At 35.6% G+C, this 19597-nt stretch overlaps 6 protein-coding genes across 7 annotated transcripts in view; 3 read left to right on the plus strand and 3 right to left on the minus strand.

Moving 5' to 3' along the window:
* The first annotated feature begins 841 nt into the window (after nucleotides 1–841).
* LOC9316270 (O-glucosyltransferase rumi homolog) lies at nucleotides 842–3353 on the plus strand. The gene is made up of 6 exons (XM_021027550.1): nucleotides 842–1127; nucleotides 1223–1809; nucleotides 1964–2138; nucleotides 2240–2304; nucleotides 2390–2600; nucleotides 2816–3353. The coding sequence occupies exons 1-6, from the start codon at nucleotides 969–971 to the stop codon at nucleotides 3185–3187; spliced, it is 1569 nt and encodes a 522-aa protein (XP_020883209.1). The 5' UTR covers nucleotides 842–968; the 3' UTR covers nucleotides 3188–3353.
* A 6-nt stretch (nucleotides 3354–3359) lies between these two features.
* Nucleotides 3360–5557, minus strand: LOC9316271 (AT-hook motif nuclear-localized protein 9). Its single transcript, XM_021027552.1, has 5 exons — nucleotides 4675–5557; nucleotides 4367–4434; nucleotides 4155–4283; nucleotides 3909–4070; nucleotides 3360–3820 (listed from the first exon to the last, which is right to left on the minus strand). The coding sequence occupies exons 1-5, from the start codon at nucleotides 5102–5104 to the stop codon at nucleotides 3587–3589; spliced, it is 1023 nt and encodes a 340-aa protein (XP_020883211.1). The 5' UTR covers nucleotides 5105–5557; the 3' UTR covers nucleotides 3360–3586.
* A 774-nt stretch (nucleotides 5558–6331) lies between these two features.
* Nucleotides 6332–7312, minus strand: LOC9318103. The gene is made up of 3 exons (XM_021027553.1): nucleotides 7179–7312; nucleotides 7015–7076; nucleotides 6332–6689 (listed from the first exon to the last, which is right to left on the minus strand). The coding sequence occupies exons 1-3, from the start codon at nucleotides 7234–7236 to the stop codon at nucleotides 6570–6572; spliced, it is 240 nt and encodes a 79-aa protein (XP_020883212.1). The 5' UTR covers nucleotides 7237–7312; the 3' UTR covers nucleotides 6332–6569.
* Nucleotides 7313–7425: 113 nt separating this feature from the next.
* LOC9318104 (UPF0187 protein At2g45870, chloroplastic) lies at nucleotides 7426–9386 on the plus strand. The gene is made up of 4 exons (XM_021027551.1): nucleotides 7426–8283; nucleotides 8380–8547; nucleotides 8675–8881; nucleotides 8982–9386. Exons 1-4 carry the CDS (start codon nucleotides 7603–7605, stop codon nucleotides 9156–9158), a joined length of 1233 nt encoding a protein of 410 aa, XP_020883210.1. The 5' UTR covers nucleotides 7426–7602; the 3' UTR covers nucleotides 9159–9386.
* Nucleotides 9387–11125: 1739 nt separating this feature from the next.
* On the minus strand, nucleotides 11126–15318 carry LOC9316272 (beta-amylase 7). 2 transcript variants are annotated; one of them, XM_021027549.1, is made up of 10 exons: nucleotides 14858–15318; nucleotides 14031–14698; nucleotides 13539–13811; nucleotides 13224–13301; nucleotides 12942–13145; nucleotides 12635–12829; nucleotides 12115–12279; nucleotides 11752–12012; nucleotides 11449–11667; nucleotides 11126–11362 (listed from the first exon to the last, which is right to left on the minus strand). In XM_021027549.1, exons 2-10 carry the CDS (start codon nucleotides 14439–14441, stop codon nucleotides 11135–11137), a joined length of 2034 nt encoding a protein of 677 aa, XP_020883208.1. In that variant the 5' UTR covers nucleotides 14442–14698; nucleotides 14858–15318; the 3' UTR covers nucleotides 11126–11134. The 2 variants fall into 2 exon arrangements, with proteins under 2 accessions (XP_020883208.1, XP_002882038.1); XM_002881992.2 differs by having other exon boundaries at nucleotides 14835–15318.
* Nucleotides 15319–17578: 2260 nt separating this feature from the next.
* LOC9318106 (rop guanine nucleotide exchange factor 4) overlaps nucleotides 17579–19597 on the plus strand; it is a 2396-nt gene continuing 377 nt past the window's right edge. Inside the window, exons 1-6 of the mRNA XM_021029726.1 lie at nucleotides 17579–18164; nucleotides 18232–18348; nucleotides 18439–18581; nucleotides 18668–18742; nucleotides 18821–19126; nucleotides 19250–19597. The exon at nucleotides 19250–19597 is cut by the window's right edge and continues 1 nt beyond it. Of these exons, the coding sequence (XP_020885385.1) occupies nucleotides 17882–18164; nucleotides 18232–18348; nucleotides 18439–18581; nucleotides 18668–18742; nucleotides 18821–19126; nucleotides 19250–19597 (1272 nt within the window). The 5' untranslated portion in view covers nucleotides 17579–17881. The remainder of the gene's footprint in view (nucleotides 18165–18231; nucleotides 18349–18438; nucleotides 18582–18667; nucleotides 18743–18820; nucleotides 19127–19249) is intronic.

Consider the following 19597-nt stretch of genomic DNA (forward strand, 5'->3'; position numbering starts at 1 on the left):
TCTACTTATAAGAAAAACTTGTGCTATAAATATAATTCTAGTTTTATTAGTAAATATATTTATTTATTTATTTAATATTTTAAAGTTGTATTTTCAGTCGAATTTGTGTGATTGTTAATAATATTTTATATAAAATATATACTTAATATGTTTAATTTTATCATTCTAATATATAAGTTTAACAGATATTTTACAAGAAAAATATATCTATAAGTTTGGTTCAATTTTTTATTTTATTTACTAAGACATTTTATTTTGGTTGAAAGTTTTTAAAATTACATTCATTAAAATTGGAAGAAAAATTTAAAATAGAATGTTTTGAAAGTAAACTAATTTTTTTTATAGTATCAAACTTTGATAAATTTTTAATCATATAAACTGGAATGATTTATATTCTAATTTAATATGCATTAAAAACTCTAAACACTTAATATATAGGAAACTGAAATAGTTGATTTGGTAATAATAAGGTAACTTAAGAATATCAAATTTGGAAACTTTATATATTAGAAAAATTTAAGTGTCTTTGCTAAGTGATTGAAGAGAATGAAGATAAGAAAAATATGTTTGACAAATGTAATAATAGAATTAAATAAAAAAAATAGAAAAGCTGAGAAAAATGTGAGTTTCCCACGTAGAACTAAAAACTTTTTTTTATTATATAGAATATATAGAATATAATGGCAACCATAAATATTAATTAGTTTTCTCTCCTAACATAATCATGGTAATTAATTTTGCAAAGACCATATGTGGGTTGGTTCGGTTCTCAATAAACCAATAATTATCTATTTTCTTCTTCAAATTTCCCCAGAAAACATGGGTCCAAAACACTACAATTCTTAGATACAAATTAATCAATATCTGTAATCCTCTTTTCCTTCTAACATCACAAAATTAAATGTGATCCTCTTACCTCTCTCTCTTGTTCATTTTTTTTCTTAGATTGAATTAAACACATAATATCTATGAGTTCTCACGTGGTTGATCATCAAAGGCAACCTACTAACTCAATCTCGAGTTTAAGTTATAAACTAACCAAGCCATGGATCAACACCTCAATCTTCATCTTTGTTTTCTTCTTCTTCATCATCCTCCTTGGAGCTTCTCTCAGCTGGATGGACATGGTATATCTATATCGATCTAAATATAATTATTCCTTACAATCTATTAGTATCTCAAATGGGTTTAATTCACTCAAAAATTGTTCTCTCTTTCATAGTTTTCAATAGGTGGAGGTAGAATCAAAGTGACACCAATATTTACAAGAAACACCAATGCAACTATCCCCAAGAAAAAAATCTATACACCAGTTAACTTCACATTGCAATGCTCACTAGACCAGAACATAGCAACACATGTGTGTCCTGCAAGCAACCCGGACAAATCACAACCTAGTAAGGACGATCCAGAGACTTGTCCAGACTACTTCAGGTGGATCTACAAGGATTTAGAAGCATGGCGTGGGACTGGAATCACTCGAGAGACGTTAGAGAGAGCGAGTGATAAAGCTCACTTCAGGCTGATAATAAAAGGAGGAAGAGTGTATGTGCAACAATACAAGAAATCTTTTCAGACAAGAGATGTTTTCACTATATGGGGAATAGTACAGCTTCTAAGGATGTATCCTGGTCAAGTCCCTGATCTTGAGCTTCTCTTCATGTGCGATGACTTACCTGAAATCTGGAGAAGAGACTATAGGCCAAGACCAGGAGTCAATGTGACGTGGCCACCTCCTCCACTCTTCCACTATTGTGGCCATTCCGGTGCTTTCGACATTGTCTTCCCCGATTGGAGCTTTTGGGGCTGGTAATATAATCAAATTATGGTTGCATACATCTCACATACAAAGCCATTAATCTGTATAAAGATACTGAAACCGTTAACAGTTATAAAAAAAACTCTTGTTTGGATTTTAGAAACTTGGTTCGGTTTATATGCTCACACCCTTAATTATGGTTAGGCCGGAGATTAACATAAAGGAGTGGAATAAAATGTTGGAGGCGATAAGTGAAGGGTTAAAGAAGGTGAAGTGGGAAGAGAGAGAACCTTACGCATATTGGAAAGGGAATGCTAGAGTTGGCAAGAGAAGAGACCTCATGAATTGTCATGACCCCATGGTTCATCTCTATAGCCAGGTTTCTTTATATTTATATCTCTTTACCATGGTCTCTTTTATGACGATGACGATCTTAAAGATTCTAGTAGCTTGATGAATTGATGAAAATGTTAACGGTAGGATTGGTGGAAAGAGGGCAGCATTGGGTATAAGACTTCAAACCTAGAAGATCAATGCACCCACAGGTTTTTATATGAACCTTTTTGTTATTTGATGGATTAAATTTTAATATTAGTGATTTGTTTTTTTTTTTCTTTTTGGATAATGAAGGTACAAGATTTATGTAGAAGGAAGGGCTTGGTCAGTCAGCGAGAAGTACATATTAGCTTGTGACAGTATGACTCTTCTTGTGAAGCCATTTTACTTTGACTTCTTCACTAGAAGCTTAGTTCCAATGGAGCATTACTGGCCCATTAGACCTCGAGAAAAATGTAGTGACATTGTCTTTGCTGTCCATTGGGGGAACAACAACACCAAAAGGGTAAAATATAACAACTCAACCGGTCCTAGGTTTTTAGAAACTTCAAACAAAATCTTTTTGTTTTGGTGACAACTCTTTCTTTCTTTGATTTTAGAGTTTAGAACATTTTGGTAACAAAAGATTCAATTATATATCTAAAACCAGCAAGACAAATAATGTAACAACAACATTTTGTTTGACTCATAGATTGATGATGATCTCCTCATGTTTTATAGGCAAAAGCTATATGGAGAAATGGAAGTGGGTATATCCGAAAGAATCTAAAGATGAAGTATGTGTATGATTACATGTTGCATCTATTGCAAAGCTATGGGAAGTTGATGACGATGAATGTAGAAGTGCCTCAAGGAGCCAAGGAAGTGTGTCCGGAGACAATTGCTTGTCCAATCAATGGAGGCCGAATGAGACACTCTATGGATGACTCATTGGTTATGTCACCGAGCGTTAAGGCTGCTTGTGAGATGCCTCCACCTTTTGAAGAAGATGAGCTCAAGAGGTTTCTTGAGAAGAAAGAAAGTATTGAGAAAGAAGTTGAGAAGTGGACTAATGAGTATTGGGAGGAACAGAAGAAGATTCTTAAACATTGAGCTATTTATTTATATACAAAAACAAAATTAATTATGCATAATTAAATTTAAATGAAAATGACTTGGATCATATGAAGGCCCATAAAAAGGCCCAATTTCCAGATTCCGATGTAATATACCTCAGGTGAACTGAAATCTAAGCTGTAGGATCAGAACTGCAAGCAAACATAAATACTGAAATCTGAAATAGAGAAATCAAGGAACTCTGCAAATCTTCAGAGTCACAAAAACAACAAAACCAAATAAGCTTATAGATTTGAGAGGTTCACTAATAGAGTCAATCTTTTTCCCTACCATTTCCACATACTTTTGTTCAGAGGTTAGCTTATATTCCTTCTTCTTCTTCCTAGATTCCATGCTTTATATACACAGAGTTCTTTCCCGCTATCATCATCATCATCAACCGCGCATTAAATCAATATCAGCATGAGCATGACGCATATCCATTTGCCTTGAACCTGTTGACCATATCAGGTTTTGGCTTGGCTGCTGCTGAGGGACAGGCGAAATCGTGTTGTTATTATTGTCCAGAACGTGATGATCATCAGTGTCTTGAACAACTTCAGAAGCTTCTTCTTCTCGTTTCTTGCTCTTGATCTTTGGAGCTGCCCATATAAAGCTCCCTATTATAACCTGATAGACCCAAGAATATATATTTAGTCCCAAGAATTATGACTTTATAAAAAAAAAGCAGAGCTCAAGAGAAAAGTTTAAACCAGACCTGAACAGGACTTGCTGCTATTAAAGGCCCACCAATGGCACCGCCAATCACACGCCCATCGGGGCTAGCAAGCGAAACCGATAAGTTTCCAGTTCGATTACGGAAGCTTCCATCAGTTGCCACTAGATAAGATGTTGATAACGCTAGGATTTCAAACCGGCCCTGGAAATATACGAAACATATGTTTTAAGAAAAGAGTAAAAACACCAATGTTTCTCTTTATAGTAAGAAATTTCAAAACTGAACCTCGTATTTAATAGCTCCGGGAGCTGATGGTTGAAGAAGTGTTGCAGTAGAGACTGCACCACTTGCAGATAAAACGCAAATGGCTCTTGGACCTTGTTGAGAGAAAGATATAACCTTTGATGCAATATCCTGATGCAAAGTTTCAAAGTTTTTCAGCAAACAGCAAATCAAAAACACTTCAAGAAAGCTCTGAAATTGTGATTCAACATTACTTCTCCTATTGAAACCGCGATGACGTGTGGCGTGAAGCTCATTCCAGAAGATGAAGGCATCAATTCACCTAGCCATTCCAAAAAGAGCTCATGGAATTAATAAATGAGTGTCTAATTGATAGAGTTTTAAGCAGAGCATAATACACAAGATTAAGCTCCAATTTAGGAAAGTTTTAAGCTCCCACACATTAGGAATAAACAATTAGAGATATTTTGACTTGAGAAAACATTAAATAATCCTGGTTCTTGATCAATAAATAATGGAGCTTTTTTTGTTTCTCAAGATTACAAGTTTCAGAGTTTATTACCAATGGAAGCCATTCTCTGTTTCTTGCCGGAACCCGGAGGTCGACCACGGCCGCGTTTGTTAGAGTTGTTGGGAGTAATTGTCGAAACAGGGGAAGACGACAGTGCCAAAGAAACAGGACCGTCTTGTCCGTATTTTCTAGGACGTCCTCTCTTTCGTTTCATCGGAGTTTCACTAGGAGGTGGAGGAGGAGCAATCATATTAACGCCGATATGATGAGGAAGAGCTCCGGCTCCTCCGGCCGTTGTTGCCGGAGAAGGAGATCCGAAACCAGTGGAGCCTGGCCCGAATGGAGAGTTTTGATTAGGTAAGTGACGAAGCCCTTGCTGCTGTGATGATCCATGAAACGTTGGAGGACCCGACCCGGATAATCCTCTATGGATATAGTAAGAACCCGACCCGGATAATCCCATTGCATCTCTTCGATCCATTTTGCATTTACAGTAGTTGAAGAAAGACTCTTTTTAAGTGAAACCCTAAAAAGATTGTGGCTAGAATTATGAGGAGAGAGAAAGAAAGAAAGAGGATAAATGGATAAGAAGAAAAAACAGAATCAAAGGTTGAGACTTTATGATGAAGATATAAACTTGGCGAGAAAGGAACATGCAAAGCTCTAAACACTTTCTCAGCTTCTTACTTCTCCTCTCTCTCTTTCATTCTTTCACCATAAGCAACAAGAAAGAAAAGCTTTCTCTTCTATAACAATGGTTTTAGTGCTATCTCTCTCTCTTCTTGAATTTGCTTTTTTGTTTTCTGGGTGACAGAAGGAAACAGAAGCAAACAAAAAACCTCTAACAGAACCTCTCTCAAGCAAAAGCATTTACTGTGAGGATAACAACAATGGGATCTTTTAGTTCTCTTTTTTTTTTTTTTTTCTTTCTGAAAATGTATTTGGAAATTCAAAATCCTAATGAATAACTGACTATGACTGTAGCTCTATATGGCACATGACTCATATGGCCACACTCTTTTATCAGGCGCGTGTATCTCATCTCATACGCACCAGCATGTCACTCTTCTTTCTTCTCAACCAAAAAATCTTGATGAACAGATTCTTCCTTTTCAAGCTGATGTTACTCATATGGCCACACTATTTACTAGTCACTACTGTTTCTATAGACTTGATTGATCTCTTTGGAAAATGATCTGAGACAGTAGTATCTATATAGAGAGTGGAGTTCACGCGCCGCAGAGTGAGAAAAGATTTGGGCCTGTCTGGTCAGAGACTTGCCCACTGGCTTCCACTTTGAGAGAGCTATTTTGACGAGAGAGGCTGATAAGAAGAAATCTATAAAATATCTATCTCGCAAGGACCCATTGATGGGATGATATAACCTCTCAAAGCCCTTAAGATTTTTTCCTATTAGGATCCAACTTTAATGTACCATGTATTGTGTGACACTGTTTGTATAAGACTTTTGATTATGACAAACACATTATGACTTTTTTTTTATATGTTTAGTGGAATGTACTAAACCAGAAAAGATCTTGGGTTTGACTAATATACCATGAAAGTCTTATGCCAAATATCAACATACTTATGTCTTTGTTTTGATCACCTAAAAGTTGATTTTTTTCTCTGAAAAATTAGAATCTATGCTGAATTTGAATCTTAGAACAATGAGGAACAATACCAATGCTAGACAGTGAGATTCAACTCAAAGTAAACGAAATAGCAATCACAGTAGAATAATAGCCAATTACACGATGATCCCAATCCGGTTTGATCGCAAAATTTTGAACTTAAAAAGGAAGAATGGAGTGATACATAAAAGTTTAACCTATAGCATTTGAGGGAAAATAAGAAGATAGATTCAACTAGATTTCTTCAAAGTAAAGACAAAGATCAATGAAGAACAGTTTACATACAAGTGAAAGAAAACTGAGGTTCCTTGGTCAATTGTCTAGCTCCATTGCCTGAGCAGCTTTAGCTTTAGCAGCTGGAGTCAGTTTCGTCTTCAATTTCTTCTTGCCAACAGAAAATCCACCTTTCTTCTTCTTCCCACTTCCATCAACCTTGACAACAAAATCAACCAACCCACAGATATCATCAACTACTCTAAACTTCACTAAAATGATTTGGAAAACTCAAACTACTAAGAAGATTCAATATATCTTTTTTCCCCAAATAAGCTTCTGATTAACACAATAGAGATCAAACTGACTCCAAGTAAATTCAAATCAATTAAATCATTTCACCATTGATAACCAATTAAAGTGATTAACTTAAGAGTCTTAGACAACCTGCAACAGAATCGGTTTACTACTTAACTAACACCACCAATGTATATGAACTAAATATCAGAATTAAGAGATAGGAGAGACAGAAAAAGGTGCTTACTTTCATCTTATTCTTGTTGGCATGAAGCTTCTTGATCTTCTTATCCTGTAATTCTTTCTCCTCTGCAAATCGGAAAAAAAAAAAATCCTAATTTCGTTGAGAACCTATGTATATACACATGTGTATAATACTGAAATCGTTTAAAGAGATATAAAGAAACCTACTTTGGAGATTGTACTCGTGCTGCTTCTTTCTCTTGGCTAAATTGTTCTTCTTCGACATTTTTTCCCGTTCCAATTTCACCTCAAACGTCGTCAATTGTTTCAACCATAACAGATGCGCGAAGATCTCTCTCTCTATAAACCCTAAATTTCAACTGACCTCAAAGGGTTCGGAACTTTTATGGGCTGACACATAAGCCCATTTAGGTCGATAGATTAGAAGTTTCAGTATAAGCCCAACTAAAAGCTGAGAAGCTAAAACGCTGTCGTATTATCGATCACACAACTTTTCCAACCACCTTCCGCCAAATCACTCGTCTCTCTTACTTTTGCACTCTGCAATTTTTGCATGTGTCTTCTTCTTCTTCTTCTTCTTCATCGTCTCCACCAAAATCCCTAACCCTAAACCTCGATTTTCCCGCCCAAAATGTATCAGTCCATGAACCTATCTTTTTCTTCTAACTTTACCAACCGATCCTTTCTCAAACCACGATTATGCTCCGGAATCTCCGCCAGAGCTCCCAAATCCCTCCATTTCAAATTCAATCCTTCATGCCTCTCCTCCGGCTCCAAATCCGACGATTCACCTCTATCCGAGAAGCTCATTTCGCTTCTCAAAGCTGTCCCTAACTGGTCAGACGGCATCAAAGAGAGACGGATGGAGCAGAAACGATCTCTCTACACTCACGAGAATTGGGTCAGACACAGAAGCTCTCTTCGCCATCTGCGTCACGTATCTTCGAGTCCGTCCTCACGCGTTATACTGTCTTTGATTCCGCCTGTTTTCTTCTTCACCACCGTCGCGTTCCTGATCGCCGGCTATAACTCCGCCGTGGATTTGGACTGGTTGCCTGATTTCTTCCCCGTCCTTCGAGCTTCTCCTCTTCCGTATCAGCTTACGGCTCCGGCTTTAGCTCTGCTTCTGGTGTTTCGCACTGAGGCTTCTTATTCAAGGTTTGAACAAGGAAGGAAAGCTTGGGTTAAGATCATTAGTGGAACCAATGATTTAGCTAGGTTAGTCATTTCTTCCGTTCACGGCTCCGGTGATGAATTGGTCATCAGAGATGCGCTTTTGCGTTACATTGTTGCTTTCCCTGTGGCGCTTAAGGTTTGTTGTTGTATTCCTCTATCTATGTTTTGTGAAGCTAGCTTATGTTGAGTTAGGTAGAGGAAGGTTGATGATTGTGATCTTTTTCATGTGCAGTGTCATGTAATTTATGGTTCAGATATTGCTACTGATCTCCAGAATGTGATAGAAGCAGATGATCTGTCTTTGATTCTTCAATCGAAGCATCGTCCTCGTTGTGTCATTCAATTCATCTCTCAGAGTCTTCAGCTGCTGAATTTGGACAGTACAAAGATAGATATGTTGGTATCTTTCTTGAATCTTTAAAGCATCTTCATTCTTGATTGTGATCTCTGAGAATGTGATTTCTGGTTAATTCTCTTTCCATAGACTTTGGATATGAACTACAATAAGTTACCTATCTTCTTCACAGGAATCAAAGATGATGCAATTACAGGAAGGAATTGGTGTATGTGAACAACTGATGGGCATCCCGATTCCACTTTCCTACACACGACTAACGTCGAGGTTCTTAGTCTTATGGCATCTTACGCTCCCTGTTATTCTCTGGGATGATTGCCACTGGAATGTAGTTCCTGCTACTTTCATCAGCGCTGCATCTCTCTTCTGCATTGAAGAAGTACCTAACTCATTTCTCCTTCATAGATTTAGTCACACTATTTGCTTCTTTTTGCTTGCCTCATTATCACTCTTTAACTTTGTGCTTGAAATTTTTGCAGGTGGGTGTTCTTATAGAGGAGCCATTTTCAATGCTAGCTTTAGACGAGCTATGTGCTATGGTGCTTAGTAATAGTGATGAAGCTGTTGAATCCAAAGAGGTCATACGCAATCGGATCATAGCAAAGAAAAGGATCCGTGAAATTAAGCACTCATCAAATGGTTGGCATCAATCTTGAAGTAATGAATGACAATATACTCTGTGTGATGGCTAACTTAGATTTTCGAATGTATAATTAATAGACTTTGGTCATTAAGTGCATCTTCCTCAGTTTCCCTTGTGTGTTGTGCTTGTACTGTACATATGGCATATGCAGTGTCTGCTTCTACGGCGGTGATGTTTTACGCGCGTTGGTTACTTTTGAGGTTGTTATTATTAAAAGTTCAAACAGAATAATTTAGTTCTACAATAATTTTCTCACACAGAATATTAAACCAAAATAGTTAACCAAAATAGTTTTGAAGTTGTATGTTATATATTAATTAAAATGCTTACTTTCATCGTTACGTACTGATGATAAAATATATATTAAATACAAATTTAAGATGTGAAAACATGTTGGATTTGTAGAATCTCTAACGACCACGGTTAAATGACGGGATCCAGAATCTAGTTAGTTAGTTTTCACAAGGTCATGTTAGTTTAGTATTTAAAAAAATGAAGAAAAAATAATCAAAACAAAAACTTTAATTAAAAAAATTGAAAACTTTGAAGAAAAAAGAGAGTAAAATTCATTAAGTGAAAATATGTTGGATTTGTGGAATCTCTAACGACCACAATTAAATGGCGGAATCCAACATCCGGTTAATTTTCACAACGTCATGTTAATTTAGTATTTATAAAAACTTTTTTAAAAAAAATCAAAATAAAATTTGAAGAAAAAACAAACCAATAAAAAAAAAGTAAAAATAAATGCTAAATTTACATTAAGATGTGAAAAGCATGTTGGATTTGTGGAATCGCTAACGATCACGGTTAAATGACGGGATCCAAAATCCGGTTAGTTTTCACAACGTAATATTAATATAGTATTTTTAAAAACTTAAAAATGAAGAAAAAACTCAAAAACTTTTGAAAAAAAAATGTACAAATAAATACTAAATTTACATTAAGATGTGAAAAGCATGTTGAATTTGTGGAATCGCTAACGATCACGGTTAAATGATGGGATCCAAAATCCGGTGAGTTTTCACAACTTAATGTTAATTTAGTTTTTAAAAAAACTTTAAAAAAAAATAAAGAAAAAAAATCAAAATTTTTTTTTTTTTTTTTTAAAAAGAGTTGAAAACTTTTGAAAAAAGAAGTTCAAATAAATACTAAATTTCCATTAAAATGTGAAAATCATGTTGAATTTGTGGAATCGCTAACGATCACGGTTAAATGACCGGATCTAAAATTATGTTAGTTTTCACAATTTAATGTTAATTTAGTATTTTTGAAGTTAAAAAAATCAAAACAAAAAGTTGTTTTTTAAAAAAAAAGAGTTAAAATTTTTTGAAAAACAAGAGTTCAAATAAATACTAAATTTACATTAAAATGTGAAAAGCATGTTGAATTTGTGGAATCTCTAACGATCACGGTTAAATGACGGGATCCAAAATTCGGTTAGTTTTCACAACTTCATGTTAATTTAGTTTAAAACTTAAAAAAATAAAGAAAAAAATCAAAACAAAAAGTTTTAAAAGAAAAAAGATTTGAAAACTTTTGAAAAAAAGAAGTTCAAATAGATACTAAATTGACATTAAAATGTGAAAAACATGTTGAATTTGTAGAATCGCTAACGATCACGGTTAAATGACGGGATCCAAAATCCGGTTAGTTTTCACAACTTCATGTTAATTTAGTATTTCTAAAAACTTTTAAAAAGACAAAATCGAAACAAAACAAAAAAAAAAAAGAGTTGAAAAAAATAAAGCAAACAAAATAAAAAGATTAAACTTAACCGAAAATATATCGGTATTAACGATCTCGGGCCTGACATTAATCAAAGGCCCAATAATCTTTTAAGTGAATATTTATCGCCGAAGTACTGATTATTTTATAGAACATATATACTAACAGCTGATTCATGCTAATTCATGCTACTGTCGATGTGGGACCTTTTGGTTTTCTACATTTTAGGAGGAGGACTATGTCGGTACAAAGATTCCGATTTTAGTTACCATGCAATTTCTTCACAAACCGCTCAAATTCGACAATGTTATGTTCTTCCATGAGAGCTGGGACGAGTCTACTATAGGCAAATGATGACAAATGCCTTCTATCTGGATCGTTCCGAAACTTAACGCTTTCTAACATTTTGTTATACCCAACTCTATCATGGCAAGGAAGCGAGTTCTCTCGAGCAACCGGTGTATCGCTGTCCCAAGCAGCGTTTAACACCTGCAAAAAAATAAGTTTAGCTTTGAGGTTTTGGTGATTACTGATAAGCGCAGGCTTAAGAAACTGATATGCTGTGTTTTCTTTACCTGCCAGGCTACTGCCTCAGGTTCTCCTAATGCTCCTGAGAAATCATCTGGACGGTTTAGAACTTGCACTTCTCCGGATACAAAACTTAGAGTGGCACCATGCTTCTTGAGAGTAGATGCAATTGCAGCATAACCATCTCGGTTGCTCGGGTTGTAGAATCCAGCGGTTAGCTCAGCGGCATGGCTTGCTGTTCTGTACCACCAGTGGACGTCTGGGAGCTGTTTAAGTCAATTGTGATGAAATTATGACAAAAAGTCTAAAATTTACAGGGATTCAAATGGCTTAGAAACTAAATCAATCACCTTTGCTGCAATGCAACTACTGTCGAAGACTAGTTTAGCGAGAGAGAGGATTTGGTCAGCATGATCTATCAAAACCTGTGAATACCATTTGAGAAAGAATCTTCCATAGAGGCCATCGTAGTCACCTCCATCACAGAAGAAACCGGTTCCCTGTGGCTGGGAATTGTAGGAGCCGGTGTTATCTGGGCCTCGAGCCCAAAACAGGTGCCCCCTTGATTCTGCTGCCTTTCTCAGGCTCTTCGAGAGATACTTGTCATAACACTGTACCGGTGCAACGGAATGGTCATCATGTGGAAGCCAAAAGTAAGTTAGCTGGTGAAGCTTGGCTATCTCAAGAGTTTAGACTGTTGAAAGGAAATATACCTGAAACTCTCCAACACCTGGGTATCGCCACCCGTGTTTTATGGGACAAGAAGGATACCGTAACTCTCCACAGGGGCCTAGTCCAATTTCAACCATAGATATTACACCATCCTCTAGAAACTCTGCAAGTTCTATCCGAAAACTTCTCATGTAATCAAAGTACACCTAAAATAAATCACCAAAACCATAAAGTGTTTCATGAGTTGGTTATTTCAAATATCTGTGATAACAAAAAGCAAATATTCATGGGTAAATAAAAGACACGGCATGGCCACATAGTGAGATAAGATCTTCTAACTGAAAAATTAGGCAGCTAGATTTTCTCATTTTTACCAAGAATTAACATTTCACTTAAGCTTAGATAGGAGTTTACCTATCTAACTGTGACTTTTGTACTATTTATCACTACAGAGTAAATTGTATGCAACAAAAAAAAAAAAGCGTGCAAAAAGTCATTTAAGTATTAAAGAATCCATTGATCGATAGAGAGATGATAGCTTGCAGTCATGAGTATGTATACCTCAAGTGCAGTCCTGCCTCTTAAAATACGTTCCTTGTCAATACCCCAAGAAAGGCATTCAGGGTTTCGTCTTCCCTCTCTATCAGTGAAATATATGTCAGGATTGGTTCGCCCTATTTCTGCCACCCAGTGAGGAAGTGGGATGCAAACATCATCACCAACATTGCCTCCACATTCATGAAAGGACATTAGAACCTAGTAAGAAAGAAAGAAATTGAGATACATATGAAGCTTGGGAACAAATCATTCTAACGCAACATCATTAAGAAAACTGTATCTTAACCAATCATGCAGGCAAAAGACAGACCTGTATCTTAAGATTAAGATCGCGGACCATCTGAAAAAGCTGCCTATAACCAGTCCAATTATACTCCTGGGGGGAATGAGCCTCAACTATTCCCCACCAACAATCCACTTTAACCCCATCGACATGGATTGATTTCAATATTCTTAAGTGCTTTACCAGTCCATCTCGATCAGCCAATTCACACTTCATATTGATAACCCCAAGCTATTGACAGAAAAGGATATGTAGTTAGGAGAAATTTCAGGATAATTATGTGTACATGTTAAGATTAAAGTTGCTTACTGGTAACATCACATAAACCGGAACATAAGGAGTGCCAGAGAAATCTTGCTCTGTCAGATTTGGAGGAATATCGAGAATCTACCAAATACAATATGTGGAAGAGAGTCATCAGACTTGAACTCAGATACGCGGATGGACATAAATCAACCATGCAGTGACAATCTGACAGGTTCTTATGGCATTTTCAGTTTTTTTAAAATGTTTTTCTTAAGTTGAGGAAACTATCAACTTCATTAATTTCAAATAAGCGATGTAAATGCAAAGGACTGAACTCTTACAAGATTTTTTTTCTATGTACTAGTGCAGTGTCGCTACCTGTTTAGAGTTGATAACATCAACTGAACAACCAACAAGCCCCTCAGCCTTATTGACACTACCAACCAGTTCTGGAGATTGAGTTGGGAATTTATCGTATGGCGATGAAGCGGGTGTGAAAACACCTTTCATACGGCAAGCGCTGAGTTCCACTGGGCTTCTACGCCCAGATGATACCACTCTAAGAGCAGGAGTAGAGGTTTGCTGTGACGCAATGTGAGAAGCTGATGAACCTGCAGCAACCGCAGAAGAACCACCAGTAGGCTTTGTCCCCTAAAAGGTTGAGCAGATCAAGAAGACGATTTAGCATTTACTGGAAATGGATATTTCAGGAGTTTTTCCCCAACCAAGGATCAAGCTTAACACTAATGATTTCTGACAACTACGAGTAGAAGCGAATTTTGCTGGCTAATAAAAATGACTAGACTACAGAAAAACCTCAGCTAAAGCATACAACACAATACATAGCACAGGGACAAGGTAAACAAGTACCTGAGATTTGGCTGGAAAAGTAGTTCCATCAGGAAGAACAACCCATCCAGCTTCCCTTGCCAAAGCCGCGATAACATCGTTAATATCAGCTCTAACTCTGAGATTATAATTCCCATGCCTTCGTAACCCGCCTAGTATCCTTGCAGTAATAGCCCTTCGATGGCGCTCTCTTAACTTAGTTCGCTCCTTCTCTTCAAGCGGTCTACTTCTGCGACTTCCTCCTCCCCCAGGAGTGCCCACTTGATCTTGCATTGACTGCTGAAACATAAACTCATCATTACTACTGCCTGAAGCAGCGCGTGTGTCTCTATTTCGTCGGTCTCCATCATCTTCTTCCTTCACATCCATATCCATTTCTTCATCATCATCCTCTTCACTAGTTCCAAGCAGTTTCTGCATATCCGTTGCCATAACTCCTCTTATAACCCAACCACCCAGGGCTCTATTAGTTTAAGAACGTTATTGCCTTCTTCTGATGAAATGTTCCATCTTTACTTCTCTGGTTTTAACACTCCACGTGTAATCCTTCTGGACAATGCAGCCAAATATTCTATGATTTTTCCTTGTTTATTGCTTACAGTTAGTCAGAAAAGTGAGGACAACTTTAGTATCCAACGAAATTGATCTTCAATCTCTCGACGTGCATAAGCTGCTCTCAGTCTACCTTCCTACAAGACAAAAATCAAACATATAAACAGCATTTTCAACTACAAGCATATTTCCAGACAATAAAAAATGGAAAACTTTTAGTGACCAACCAAACAGAGTTAGTGTTTCTTCAAAGCACAATTGCAGATTAAGTACCTAATCATATATCATCCATCTACCTCGGTGAGTATGTTTCTAGCGCAATTCTGTCAACAATCACAAGCCTCCTCACGGCCAATCGTCGAGAAATACTAAAAACCCCTAGAAATGGAGCTTCCGATCAAAGGATTCCCAGTCTGTCGCCGTCAGCGAAACCAAGAGAGAGGAGAAGAAGACGGTAGATCTCCGGCGGGTGAAAAAGGGCGGATCTGGCCGTGAGATAGAGAAGGCGCGTGAAGGAGCGTGCAGCGTGAGAATTGGAAGACGAGGCTTTCACGCGTGTGTAGCGCTCGAGCGTGTCTGGGAGAAAGAGGAGTGTGTGAAGCAAAGGCTTGGCACGAACTAGGCGTGTGTGCGTATACCAAGGAAGAGAAGGAGACGGGCTCATTAAACGTGTGAAGGGAAGCACGTGCCACCTCCACCATCACGAGATTTCGATGCACTCTTCGGCGCAGAAGGCAGGGAGGTAGTCACGTGACATGCCTGACCAGACACAGTTCGCATGATGTGATGTCTAATTTATGGTCGTTTTGCAAACACTGGTACCAAACTGCGTGCGGTTTTACTCTGTTAAGCGTGAACTGCATCCCGGTTAAGTAAAGTCTTCGACTTTGACCATGCCTTGAACCCTCTCTCTTGTCTCGAGGGTTTACGTTGAATGTCAACTACTAGAAAGTTAACCAAAAGAACATTCATTACAAAACACAAATGTTAAATGTCATTAAAAGATTTAAATCTGATTTAATTTTATAAACAATAATAAAAACTGGACTAAATGTAATGAATTAAGATTGCGATAATTATTTTAATACTATTAAATGATACCATTTTATCGAATGTCTAAAAAAATTAAGATTATTATTATTAAAATGATCTAAAAAATATTTCATGTCTACAAAAAAAAAATACTACTAGTAAATGATAGTAATATGTACACCTGTTATCGCAAAGATGTCTACATTAGTAACTTTTTCAATAAAAAAATTGTCAACAAAAAATAATAATTCCAATAACATTACTATCTGAAAATTGTGATAGTATGGTGTAAATGTCATTTAGAATTTAACTAGATCATCACCCGTACTAAAGTACGGGTTGAATTTTATTTATTATAAAATTTATATAATATATATATTAGAAGTTTAGAACTAAGTTTTAATATATAATAGTAAGTGAAAAAAAATTAATTTTGTTGTCAGTCCCTATATACAATATTAGAATAAATATAGATTTTTTTCTATAATACTCAATTATGGATAAATTTTTTTTAAGATATGAAAACGGAAAATAATTTTATTTTTTAAAAAGTAATATTTTTTGAACAATGAGTTAATTTATGTTAACAACCACAAAATAGGATTGCATATATTTCAGTTAGATCAAAAATTAAAATATCATAAATAAATCGCATATAAAACATAGATTATTTTGAATTAATTAAGAAAATTAGGTATTATTTTGAATTAATTTAGAAAATTCTTTTTCAATTCATAATTCTTTGGTTGTTGAAATAGAGATTTGTTTGAGCTAATCTAATTACAGAATTTGTTTGAGATTTATAATTACGGAATTTACCAATTATTCGCATAATCGAATATGTTATAAACATATATTTAGTATATAATCATACCAAAATCAACCCGTGCGTGGAGTCTATATTTTTATTTTAGAATCTCAATATTTCATTTTAAAATATTGCGTGCACAATCTCTTATTCGTTAATTCTAAAATTGATTTCGGAATCAAATTTTCAAATATTTAGAGGTGTCAAACCATATTTAAATGTTCTACACTATTTTTAAATATTCCAAATTAAAATCTTTAATTTTTTTTTGTAGTTTATAAAATTATGAATTTCAAAAAAACAAATTATATGAAATTAAATATAACTATTCAAATAGTTATAAGGATCAAAACTCATTTAATCATATAATATATTATATTTAACCCGCTACCTATTATAAATATTTTTCAAAATAATCAAATTAGAGTATTTATAATTTTTAACTTTTTGAACTATTAAGTATTGATGATTTTTTGAAATTTATTATTAACTTTTTGAAATTTATTCTTTAAAAATATCAAGTAAAACTTATTTTAAATGTTGCAAATTAAAATATTTAAATTTTTATTGTAGTATATAAAATTATACATTTCAAAAAAATAAATGTATGAAATCGAATATAAATATTCAAATTCTGACTTGTTGCTCAGTCGGAATTTTTGTTGACTTTATTTTTGTGTAAAAAAAATATATTACTCAAGTCTTAATTTTTGACCCGTTTAATTGTTTCCTTTATAGATTAAACAATTTATATGCGTTTTTAAAAATTCAAATCTTGGCATATGCAGAAAAAAATTTACATTTTTATTTATTATGTAGATAATATGATGATTTATTTGTTTCATATTAATATAATCATATAAAGTTGAGAGGTGAAGTTTAATGATTAATAACAAATTAATATGGTAAGTTAGATATCAAATCTTATATGTTCATTTTGATTGGTCATTTAAAAAAAAATAATAACAGATTTTCGTTTTATAATTTAATTAAATTAATTAAATGACATGAATTAATATTTTACTTGTTTATCCTTAATAAATTGAATGAAATTTGTTCTAAAAGAAGATTTTTGTAATGGCATTCTTAAGTAAATTCTTACAAAAGGGAAGGTTAGTTAAGGGTATCTTATAAAGTGTACTCCCCAAATAATAGTATAGGATTAGAAATGAATGGGACAACCTTTAGTTATACACCTAACGCATATATAGCAACTAACGTTCATTATGAGATTTGATTAGCCAAATGTGGAAGGCACGTCTCTCCCCACAATCAAATCGAACGGCCATAATTCGTCGGAGACAATCATAATTTAATTTTTTTTAGTCAATGAATAATATAATTTAACTCAAGCGGATGGTGGGAGAGACTTCATGTATTAACCTTTGTCACGTTCATCAGAGCCAGAGCAGCCAACAACGCAAGAGAAGAATTTGAAACTCACCAAAACATTTATCATCATACACAATCGCGAATCGTGATGGAGAGTTCATTGAATTCCGAACAAAACGAGGTATCTGTCTCAGGAACTCCGACGAGCTCTGTTTCTTCGCCATATCGGAGAACATACTCTGATATCTCCGGATTATCCCACCGGTTCGACGTTCAGAATTTTTATAACCGGCCGTCGAACACTAACGCTGTTGTCTTGAGTGGCCATGAAGAAGATGTCTCCGAAGACGCCGTGGAACCAAAAGATGATGTCGTCAATGACGGAGATGGAGACGAGGAAGACAGCGACATTGATTCTGCAGAAGATGCAGGTAAAAAATTTAAGATTGTAACTTTATTCTTTTGTCATTTCAATTAAATCAGGTTTTTAAAGTGCAGAGCTAGAGATGATGAGAGAAAGATTTGCGAAGCTATTGCTTGGTGAAGACATGTCAGGAAGTGGGAAAGGAGTTTGTACCGCTGTTACTGTCTCAAACTCCATAACCAATCTCTATGGTTTGTCTTCTTCTTCTCCTCTCGTCTCAAATATGCTCTGTTTTCGAAACAGAGTATTTATAGTAGCGTGTGTCTGTTGTGTTATTGCAGCGACTGTGTTTGGACAAAGTTTAAGGTTACAACCATTGAGTACAGAGAAGAAAGAGTTATGGAAGCGAGAGATGAATTGTTTCATGTCTATTTGTGATTACATTGTCGAAGTTATTCCAAGATCTCTTGGTACTAACGTTGAGGTAAAATACTATTTCAACACTATCTTAATTTGACACACACAATTTAAAACGCTAAAAACCTTGGTTTTTTGATGTTTTAATTTCAGATAACAGAAACAAAGCTAAGATCTGATATTCTCATGAGTCTTCCTGCTTTGAGAAAACTCGATAATATGCTAATGGTAAGTATAAGACTCGAATTAGACAGATAGATAAATCAAGATTCAAGATTTCCAACACGACTTTTTTGGCTTTTGTAGGAGATATTGGATAGTTTTACGGAGAACGAGTTCTGGTACGTTGAAAGAGGAAGCTCATCGATGAACTCGAGCGGTGGTGGCAGAGATTCAGGAACGTTTAGGAAAGTGGTGGTTCAACGGAAAGACGAGAAGTGGTGGCTTCCGGTGCCATGTGTTCCTGCTGAAGGTTTATCGGAAGAAGAACGAAAGAATTTGCGTCACAAACGTGATTGTGCCAGTCAGATACATAAAGCAGCATTGGCCATTAACGATTCCACTCTTAATGACATGGATATTCCTGATTCTTATCTCACCACTCTTCCAAAGGTATACATATATGACATGGATAACAATTATTGCGTTGCGACTTCCATATGCATATTTTCTTTAAAACCAGATGTAATGTGAAAGTGTTGAAAGCAACTCGGTGTTGTTTGATTTTCTGGACAGAGTGGGAAAGCAAGTGTAGGAGACGTGATATACAAGCAACTGTGCACTGCCGAGAAGTTTTATCCTGACCAGCTTCTCGACGTCTTGAAGATAACATCTGAGCATGAGGCGCTTGAGCTCGCCGACAAAGTTGAGGCTTCACTAGTTACGTGGAGGCGTAAGACTGGAGGATTGACTCACTCCAAGTCCTCATGGGACATGATGAAAGATATCGGTGGCGATGCAGATCGTGGCAATGACAAGAACCACATTCTTGCGGCTCGAGCAAGGAGCTTACTTTTCTGTCTGAAACAGAGATACCCCGAACTTTCTCAGACCTCACTTGACATCTGCAAGATTCAGTTTAAA

Source organism: Arabidopsis lyrata (assembly GCF_000004255.2).
Source record: "Arabidopsis lyrata subsp. lyrata unplaced genomic scaffold ARALYscaffold_4, whole genome shotgun sequence".
NCBI classification, from domain to species: Eukaryota; Viridiplantae; Streptophyta; class Magnoliopsida; order Brassicales; family Brassicaceae; genus Arabidopsis; species Arabidopsis lyrata.